At 39.6% G+C, this 9,426-nt stretch overlaps 1 protein-coding gene across 1 annotated transcript in view; it reads left to right on the top strand.

The window, feature by feature from the left end:
* Nucleotides 1-5,412: 5,412 nt before the first annotated feature.
* atp9a (ATPase phospholipid transporting 9A) overlaps nt 5,413-9,426 on the top strand; it is a 79,766-nt gene continuing 75,752 nt past the window's right edge. The window contains exon 1 of the mRNA XM_088607474.1: nt 5,413-5,647. Coding sequence (XP_088463600.1) covers nt 5,580-5,647 — 68 coding nt within the window. The 5' untranslated portion in view covers nt 5,413-5,579. The remainder of the gene's footprint in view (nt 5,648-9,426) is intronic.

Here is a 9,426-nt window from a genome sequence, read left to right as displayed (position 1 = left end):
GTTATGTATGAATTCTACTGAGATGACAAATGTTTAAAGCTTTAGGAAAGAATCTGGAGCATTTCACTTTGAAAATGTACTTCAATGAGAATTGTATTTTGTCAGAAATATTTTAAACTTATCTCTACTCAAAGGGTTGTGGGAGTCTGAAAAAAATCCAGTTGTGTTGTTGTGGACAAGAAAAGAAAGAAGCCTTGGATCTATTAACTACTAACTACCAAACAGACTAAATAGGCCAATGACCTGCATTTTCCTATGTCTAAGATTAAAGTGAGTGTTTCCTTTTTTTTTGTCCTTTAAACTGATTAAGATTACATGGAGGGGCCAAACCAATATGTATCAAACTGCAAATACTGCAGTTAAACAATCACATTCAAACCTAAAGCTTCTCCAGCTACTCCAATTGAACAATCTCATGTGTGGAATTCAAAAAGCAACACGTGGACGTAGTCTATGTTGGACTATTTCGATATCTTGGAATAAAGGCTTTAGATATCTCTTGTAATGAACATGGGCCACGCCAGTTGGTTTACCATACACCCTGGTACTTTATGTTCAGTTTTGTGCATGTGTTGTAAAAAATTGGAGTTTGCATAGCTTTATCAACTGGGGAGATTATCATTTGAAAGAGTAAGGCTGAGGGAGGTCCTGTCCTCCTAATCAAGAGCAAAAGATCCCCATGATACCAGTTTTGTGAGATCGGGTGTCACTGCTAGATTCTTAAGCATGGTTAAGACGTTTTAAAGCAAGTTCAGTTCCTGCAAGCCTGCTAATCTCATTTGAGAGAAAAACGCTGTGCCTCATGCAGGAACTATTTGGCTAATCCACTAGCCTTTCACCTCTGAAGGTTCAAATTCGGCCCAGGTTACTAGGGGAATTAGCTTTTTGGTGGCCTCAACTTGGCCTCAAGTGGACATCACTTTGCATCACAAAGAGGCCGCATAATTCTCTATACGTTTAGCCCTATCATCACGCCATTTTTTTTCTGAAAGGCACCTCAGAATGAAAAGCTTGGGATGGGAGGGCTTAGGTCACACTCTCAGGGTTGCTGTTCGATTAATCTGTGATGGGAAAACTTTGGATGCACCTGCTGGTCCCAAACCGTAAAAACAGTTACTCGCCATGAGTACTGAGCTTCCCTGTTCAAAGAAGAATAAAGACATTTCCCTCCTAAGCTTTGAAGGCAAAAAAGCAGAATCATTGTCATTGCATTGACTGTATGGAGAGACTTTTTAAAGTTATTTTGCAGATCATTTATCACTTTCTGTGAAGGTGGTGAAACCTGTGACAAACTAGCATCCTCTCCTAGGGCTGTCTTGTGCTTTAAGGTCCCTTAACACTACAGAGATAGTGGGACATTTTCTGGTCATATAAATTACACAGGCTGTTGAAAGGCGTTTTAACAGAACATTAAACAATATTCAGATGAACTATTTGGGGAAAGCCCTAGGCCTTTCGGAACTTCATGATTTTAAATCAGATATGTCTAATTATGTGGGGTTTTCATGTTGACAAATTAAGCAGTTGGTTTTGGCAAACACCGGTATCTCTGAACACTTCCTGCCTCTTCAGACCTAATGTTAGGTGTGAATCAATGTATTCATGGCTCTGCTTAAGTAAAACTAGGTCATCTCTTACCTCATCTAGGTCAGTTTGGTTGAAATTTAATGTATGGCACGGAAGGTCTTATCTCCTAAAGAGGTTTTCTATATGAGCTGGGCAGTCAGCATTTTAATTTGAAGAAGAACCTTGTCAATTTTAAATATATAATTTGTTGTACATCAAGGTGATCTTTAAACACAAGTGTCCGACTCATGTTGTTAGTTTATACATAATGTCAGAATATTACAATTGTCTTATAATAGTACTACACTAGGACCATTTGTTTTTGTCATCTGCAGGCTTGCATCCCTACCATGAACGTCTTTTGAATTTAGCAAATGAATTTAGCGTTCCTCTTAGGTGTACTCCTGGAAAATATCACTCTCCATCCATCCATATTCTGTCTGGGTATTCCAATTCAGGATCACAGGGGAGCCGGAGACTATCCTGGCAAGCAAAGGGCGCAAGGCAGGGCACGCCCTGGACTGGACCCACAAGTCAAGCCAGACACAAACACACATGCTCACAGCAGGGCCAGTTTTCCCAGAAGTCAATTAAACTACCAGCATGTTGTTGGATGGTGGGAGGAAACTGGCTCACCTGGAGGAAACCTACAGTGCCTTGCGAAAGTATTCGGCCCCCTTGAACTTTTCAACCTTTTGCCACATTTCAGACTTCAAACATAAAGATATAAATGTTTTATTTTATGTGAAGAATCACCAACAAGTGGGACACAATTGTGAAGTGGAACGAAATCTATTGGATTTTTGAAACTTTTTTAACTAATAAAAAAATGAAAAGTGGGGCGTGCAAAATTATTCGGCCCCCTTGCGTTAATACTTTGTAGAGCCACCTTTTGCTGCGATTACAGCTGCAAGTCGCTTGGGGTATGTCTCTATCAGTTTTGCACATCGAGAGACTGAAATTCTTGCCCATTCTTCCTTGCAAAACAGCTCGAGCTCAGTGAGGTTGGATGGAGAGCGTTTGTGAACAGCAGTTTTCAGCTCTTTCCACAGATTCTCGATTGGATTCAGGTCTGGACTTTGACTTGGCCATTCAAACACCTGGATACGTTTATTTGTGAACCATTCCTTTGTAGATTTTGCTGTATGTTTGGGATCATTGTCTTGTTGGAAGATAAATCTCCGTCCCAGTTTCAGGTCTTTTGCAGTCTCCAACAGGTTTTCATCCAGAATGGTCCTGTATTTGGCTGCATCCATCTTCCCCTCAATTTTAACCATCTTCCCTGTCCCTGCTGAAGAAAAGCAGGCCCAAACCATGATGCTGCCACCACCATGTTTGACAGTGGGGATGGTGTGTTGAGGGTGATGAGCTGTGTTGCTTTTACGCCAAACATATCGTTTTGCATTGTGGCCAAAAAGTTCGATTTTGGTTTCATCTGACCAGAGCACCTTCTTCCACATGTTTGGGGTGTCTCCCAGGTGGCTTGTGGCAAACTTTAGATGAGACTTTTTATGGATATCTTTGAGAAATGGCTTTCTTCTTGCCACTCTTCCATAAAGGCCAGATTTGTGCAGTGTAAGACTGATTGTTGTCCTATGGACAGACTCTCCCACCTCAGCTGTAGTTCTCTGCAGTTCATCCAGAGTGATCATGGGCCTCTTGGCTGCATCTCTGATCAGTCTTCTCCTTGTCTGAGCTGAAAGTTTAGAGGGACGGCCAGGTCTTGGTAGATTTGCAGTGGTCTGATACTCCTTCCATTTCAAGATGATCGCTTGCACAGTGCTCCTTGGGATGTTTGAAGCTTGGGAAATCTTTTTGTATCCAAATCCGGCTTTAAACTTCTCCACAACAGTATTACGGACCTGCCTGGTGTGTTCCTTGGTCTTCATGATGCTCTCTGCGCTTTCAACAGAACCTTGAGACTATCACAGAGCAGGTGCATTTATACAGAGACTTGATTACACACAGGTGGATTCTATTTATCACCATCAGTCATTTAGGACAACATTGGATCATTCAGAGATCCTCGCTTAACTTCTGGAGTGAGTTTGCTGCACTGAAAGTAAAGGGGCCGAATAATTTTGCACGCCCCACTTTTCATTTTTTTATTAGTTAAAAAAGTTTCAAAAATCCAATAGATTTCGTTCCACTTCACAATTGTGTCCCACTTGTTGGTGATTCTTCACATAAAATAAAAAATTTATATCTTTATGTTTGAAGCCTGAAATGTGGCAAAAGGTTGAAAAGTTCAAGGGGGCCGAATACTTTCGCAAGGCACTGTATGTAAACACAGGGAGAACATAAAAACTCCACACAGACAGCACCACAGGAACTGAAACCAGGGCCCTGGCTGGAAGGCAGCATTGCCACTGTGCCACCCAAAATATCACTTGAGATTTCTTATCCTGTAATCTTCCAGAATATATCTACATTTTATACCCACAAGAAAAAAAAGGTAGCTCATACATCTGGCATAAAACAGAACATCATCTCATCTTCACTTCTCACTTATTTCCATTCTCACTCCTTTAACAATTTTTAGGGGAAGAGTTGAACAGTCAGAACATAAGAGTTCTTCTCCACTCAAGGTAGTCATTAGCAGTTTACTGATTTGAATATTCCAAATTAGGATGTGAAAACGGAAGGACGCAACAGACACCTTGCCTGTTGCTGCTGCTTAGAGACCATGTTGAGTACAGCATATTGAAACAACCAAGTCCCAATAATTCAGGTGCAAGTTTGAAAAAGACCTTTCAGTTCTGTGAAAAAGAAACTAGCTTCCAGATACATCTATCTGGTTGATCGGATTTAGACGGTTTTTTCAGACGCTTTCTTTTACCTGGGAAAATTATTTTTTCACGAGAAATTATATTCTTATCAGATACGACTCTGAAGAATTATACAGATCACACGTAACACGGTGTGAAACAATTAAGAATTTCTCCCTTTGTGCGGGCATCCTGTACAATTGTTCCTTATGACCTCGTTGGGGAAAACTACCAGTACCAAGGAGGCGGATGAGAATGAAAACTTCGTCTTGATTTAACTTAAGTGACAGATGGAATGAAATCATATATCTGCACGTTTTCCGACTTTATATTCAGGATGGTATTTACAACCTAAAATTAATACTAACCCAATATTATTACTGTTACTGAGCAGGTGACATATCTTTTACATGAAGGTATTCAGTGGTTTCATGATGATTGCCCTATTTTTATTTCTAAAAACGAAGCAAAGGGAAAATGGTTAATTAAACAATATATAGTGGTATAAGTCTATAATGGGTTAACTTCATGGAAGGTTTATAGAGTGAAAGCGTATCAAATCGTGTTACAAGATAACAATTAAAAAAAACCCCGAAAATGAATAAAATGGGTCTTCGTTTTTTTCCAGAGGCTGTTAATCTTTTCAGATTAAAGTCAATGACGCTAAGAAACATCTCTTCAAACTTCATTTTAGCAATGCCGAAGAACTGCTGTATTGATTTTGACGATTATTTTGTTAATTCTTCATTGTTTCCACGATGTGTTTCCACCCACTGTTACAAAACATGGAGAGTGTTTGTAAAACATCACACGGTTAAGATGTAGCATTAATCAAAAACAAAAAAACAACTTTTCAGAGACAATTCAAGTGCAACCGAGGAAGGATGGGACTAACAAAAGCAGTGCTTATGTCGTAGATAACTCAAATTTAAGCTTTTTTATATTTTGATTTGAACATTTTACAGCCAATCGCCTAATCTTTAGTGTATGTTTAAACCTAAGAAACTCCAAATTTAGAGTTATTCAGGGATAAAGGGGGGTTCCTTTAGATAGGAAAGGGTGAAGACTCCCTGTAAACTGGATTACACCTGCGTCTCCCCTCGGTTGCCCTGTCCCTGCTCAGTCAGAAAGAGCAGGCGATGTAGTGAGCGCGTCCGCCTGTGAGCCTGCTTGCTTAACCACACAGCCTCCGCCCAGCTTGCAGGGAAGCAGGAATTTTACCGACACTAGCAGGGGGCTTTAGAAATGACGGATAATATCCCATTGCAACCTGTCCGGCACAAAAAGAGACACGATAATAGGCACAGGAACGGGTAAGGTCTTAAATGCTGTTTTGAATAAATGGTGAATAAATGGTTGTGGAAAATTAACGTGAATTTGTAAAAAGGGTTGCTGTTCAGTGCTTTCTTAGTGCATTTCTCGCTCTGTTCCCGGCGTGATTATGTGTTTCCTACACGAATGGGGGTTATTTCGCTAATGTTCGGTGGTTTTATGTGTGTGGAAGAGATTTGATCCAAGATCTGTGTGTCGCTTTTACCGAGACAATCTTCAGCCTCCGCGTAGGGGCACAGGTATCCTGGTTCCGGGTACGCTGTGTTAATAATGACAACCACGTAACTAGCCTTTCCCCACCGTATCAAATATTTGAATATTGTCGATCGGCGGAATTGGGGAGACCTGCCTCGTCCCGGATTTCACCATTTGCTTTGTTTAACTGCAGCGGAGATCAGTCTACAGGCCTTTTTCGTACCCCTCAGTGAAAGCATTTGTTTTGTATTGCAAATGAGCTCTTCAGGCATTTACCACATTAGTGGCTACCGGGTTTATATTTTTAAACCTCGTCAGCTGCCTTAAAAATACACGCGATCATATACAATGCTTTTAAACATGGCCTGTTGATGATTTGAGTGTTTTTTTCCATTCGTGGTTCGTTTGACTAGTTTTCGGTTGCTGAATATATGATAACAGGTCCTTGATCTGATCGTTGATATAAGGCTCTATGAATAATAAACAGGTTTTGCTTTCTTTCTACCGTACTTGATACAGGGCCGGGGTTTCCTGTACTAATATTAGGCGAAGCAATCTCAGATCTATGCATGTGAACCTAGCACTGTTGGGTAAAAAGGCAAAGAGGACTGCCAAAGGCTTGGACGCCAGTTTCCTAGCAGGGAAGGGAATGTGAAGGCCTTGCAGGGGCTTGAAAACGGGGAGTTCTCTGGTCTTTTGTTGTTGTTTTTTTATTGCTGGCAAATAAATAATTTTTTTATACTGTAAGAACTCCGATTTAATTTCTTCTCCATTTTAAATGGAATCAACTATTGGCCACATAGCACAACCTTTGAAATGATCATTATTTCTAATGGTTTCACTCAGAATACCAGTATATAATGGGCAACTGAACATTCAGACTAGAGGCAGCCATTGAGCCCATGTAACCTTTCTGGATTGCTTGCAGTTACCTGAATTGAGGTCTCAACTACCTGTTTCTTGAAGGACCCTGTGTCATCTGCTTTCATTGACACCCACACCCCTTTGTGTAAAGAAATTCTCTCCTGTTCTCTGTCCTACGTGCAGTTCTTCTGTGAAGGATGTGTTATGGGAATTAAACCAGTAAATGTAAAAAAGAAGGTAATACATTTGTGCAATTGAGGGGTATAACCGGAAGAAATAGATTGGGGGCAGATATTGGTTTTTGTGTTTTATTACAACATGATTTCATTGCTGCTGAATATTTTTGACCTCTGGGATTACATAGAGACTTTTCTGTGTTAGATGATTTCAATATGATAGCATTTTTCTCTCTCTACACCCACAGCAGAGTTCCAAATACTGAAGAACTTAAACAGTAAACTTAAGGCCTTACGATGAGTTTGCAGAAAATGGATTCCTTTGTCTGGAAATGTTTCCTAATGAGATGGAAAGTTATTGAATGGGTTTCAGCTTCTTCTTTACATCATTATTATTGCAAGATTTTTACAATGTTCAATGATTCCGAGTCTGAAACCACATGTGATATTGGATTCTGTAAGGCTGAATGTTTTAAGGTTTTTTAAATTTAAATAGTAAATATTGTTTTTAGGTGGCACAGTAGTTAGCATTGTTGCCTTACAGCGCTGGACCCCTGGGTTCAATTCTGGACTTGGGTTGCCATCTGTGTGGGGTTTGTATGTTGTCCCTGTGTTCATGTTTTCTCCCACAGTCCAAAGATATATTGGTATGTTAACTGGCTTCTGGCAAAATTGTGTTTTATATTAAATTCTAAATCCTAACTCGAGTAATGTTATCCATTTATTTATATAGATTTAGGTGTGTTTTAATTTGCTTAAAATAGTCAATTTCTCAATATTATCCACCTAACGTGTGACAGTTTTGTGCATTTAGAAGAATGATGGAAATACTGGAATGTGTTTTTCTAACTTTGGATAATCGCTGCAGATGTCGTGTAATAATAGCGTAAGGGTAGCTCTCCCTTATTAAGAGCTTGCTGGATCCATGTTTCACGTGACTGGCCAAAAAAACTACATTTGACAGCCAGGGATGCAGAAATATCTTTTGTACCACTTATACTATTAGATAGACAGAGATAGGTCTGTAATGTATCCTGTATGATTATTTAGATAGACCATGGTCACATGATGCTCTACTGCATATGGTTTATCACTGGTGTCTCTGATGTGGACCCTCTGATGTTAATGTTGATGTCTGATGTTGTCTCTGATGTGTCTGCATGCACAGTGCTCGTGTTTGCCCATGGAAACAACTTGGAAAATCATTCCCTGGGCAGCAGTTATTTTTTTCTGAGATGAGCACATCCTAGACACAGGATGTGAGCTTGACAAGGGACTCTGTGCAAATGGGTTGTGAAGTTTGTGTTCCTGCATTCCAGAGGCAACTTCTGAGGTCAGGGGTGTAAACGGTAAACATCCACTCACTCAGACAGAAGTCACAAAGGAGGCTGGATGAAATCGTTGGAGACCAGTGTGCTGCTGTAGTTTGCTGGCGCTGTGCTATGCATTACTGTGATACTGGATGATGATTATTGGAGGTGGTATTCTTGTTGAAATGCATACAGTATTGTCTGAAATGACAGTGCACGTGCCATTCTGTCATATACTGCCTGTGTGGGGACTGTCCTACAGTATATGGAAATTCTTCTCACTATTCATATTAAACGTGATGTGATACCGAGAAAAAGTCATAAGCATCATACTAAATTAATAGATGTGCGTAATGCATATACACTAAGACTTTAACTTACTAAATAAAACACCAAATAAAAAAATGTTAATTAAGTATTCCAGATATGTACTTGATGCTCTTATTTTAAATGTTTGTGTACAGTTTGTTACTTTGTACTGTAACAGCCAGTCGAAGGTTATAATATTTCAATTGAAGAAAGAGGATAGGATAGGGTGTGTACAGTAGCTTGTTAGTAGTGAGTGTATTTAGAGATCGGAGAAGTCTTGAAAGAGTATCCTGGAGTGTGTTTTGTGAATTTTGTCAAAAGGTCAGTAAATTTAGAAAACTTTTCTTTTTCTTTAAAATTCTCGCATTCTCATGAAAGCAGTTTCAAACTACAATTAGCAGGCTGTTTGGCCTGACCCTCAGGTAAACAGAATGAAAGACTATGGTGAGCCACACCTCAGTAGTTATCTTAATAAAGTAGCAGCATGCTGTGTTTGAGTAAGGTGTGGGAAACTAACCTGCATTTGACATTTCTAGAAGTGTTCTTCTAAAAGATGAGTGGGTAGACACGCAATGATAAAACGCAGATGCACTTTATTTGTTTATTACTCCCTGAAGATGACAGTCAAAAGTAAGATTTTCTGAGAGATACAGGTTATTTATGTCAAGGAAAGGAGCATCTTTTGACTTGTGATTAACTTCTGCGTAGTTGGGCAGTACATGAGTATATTTTTTAAGTATGCAAAAAAATCAAGCATATTGTTAGCAAATTAGACACATTTGCCACAGTGTGTGCAGTTAGTAAGGAATTAATTATAGTAAGGTTAGAAATGGGGTTGTCCAGGGTGGTGTACCCACCAAATCTGTATTTATACTCACTGTCCAGATTAATTTGGTTTTAGAGGAA

This window comes from Lepisosteus platostomus, chromosome 15, assembly GCF_059453375.1.
Source record: "Lepisosteus platostomus isolate fLepPlt1 chromosome 15, fLepPlt1.hap1, whole genome shotgun sequence".
Lineage (NCBI taxonomy): Eukaryota > Metazoa > Chordata > Actinopteri > Semionotiformes > Lepisosteidae > Lepisosteus > Lepisosteus platostomus.
This window is presented reverse-complemented; position numbering and strand designations above follow the sequence as displayed.